Source organism: Passer montanus, unplaced genomic scaffold (genome assembly GCF_014805655.1).
Source record: "Passer montanus isolate IOZ18808 unplaced genomic scaffold, ASM1480565v1 scaffold161, whole genome shotgun sequence".
NCBI classification, from domain to species: Eukaryota; Metazoa; Chordata; class Aves; order Passeriformes; family Passeridae; genus Passer; species Passer montanus.
Window position 1 is genome coordinate 405299 of NW_024363272.1, and position 544 is coordinate 405842.

General features: G+C 72.1%; 2 protein-coding genes across 2 annotated transcripts in view; both read left to right on the forward strand.

The window, feature by feature from the left end:
* Positions 1 to 544, forward strand: part of LOC120499491 (tubulin alpha-1A chain) — a 10465-nt gene that overhangs the window by 7227 nt on the left and 2694 nt on the right. The window lies entirely within an intron of this gene.
* LOC120499499 (tubulin alpha-3 chain-like) overlaps positions 289 to 544 on the forward strand; it is a 2149-nt gene continuing 1893 nt past the window's right edge. Inside the window, exon 1 of the mRNA XM_039703284.1 lies at positions 289 to 415. Coding sequence (XP_039559218.1) covers positions 413 to 415 — 3 coding nt within the window. The 5' untranslated portion in view covers positions 289 to 412. The remainder of the gene's footprint in view (positions 416 to 544) is intronic.

A 544-nucleotide genomic window follows, 5' to 3' on the forward strand; every position in this document is an offset into this window, starting at 1 on the left:
GGGAGGGCGGGAACGGCTGCGCCCCCCCCTCCCCACCCAACGCATTACCGGGGGGGCAGAGAACCGCAGGAAGGTCAGACCCCCCCCCGTACCCCGCATTCCGCACCGGGGGCCCTTCTCAAGCCGGGAGGGGGGGTTTGGAGGGGGCTGCACCCCACGGCGGGAGGGTCCTCGTTTATCCCCCCCCCAAAAACCCGCAGCGCGGAGGGCGGAGGAGGCGGAGCGCGCCACTCGCCTCAGCCAATCCGCGGTGCCAGCGCGTTGATGGACGGGCGCTGCGGCCAATGGGAGCGCGGGGCGGGGGCGCTCGGCCCGCCCCCCGGGCCGGTATATAGGGGGGCGCCCGGGGGCGGCGGTAGCTGGTACTTGCGTCGATTCCTTGCTTGTCGGGACGAGTAACCAAGCCGCAGTCATGGTGAGGGGAGGGGGCTGGAAAAATACGGGGGGACGTGCCCGGGGCATGGCGGGGTAAAGGAGGAGCAGGGCTGGATGTGGGGTGCGGGGGATTGGGGGGGAATGGGTGCGGAGGAGAGGAGGGGGAAGG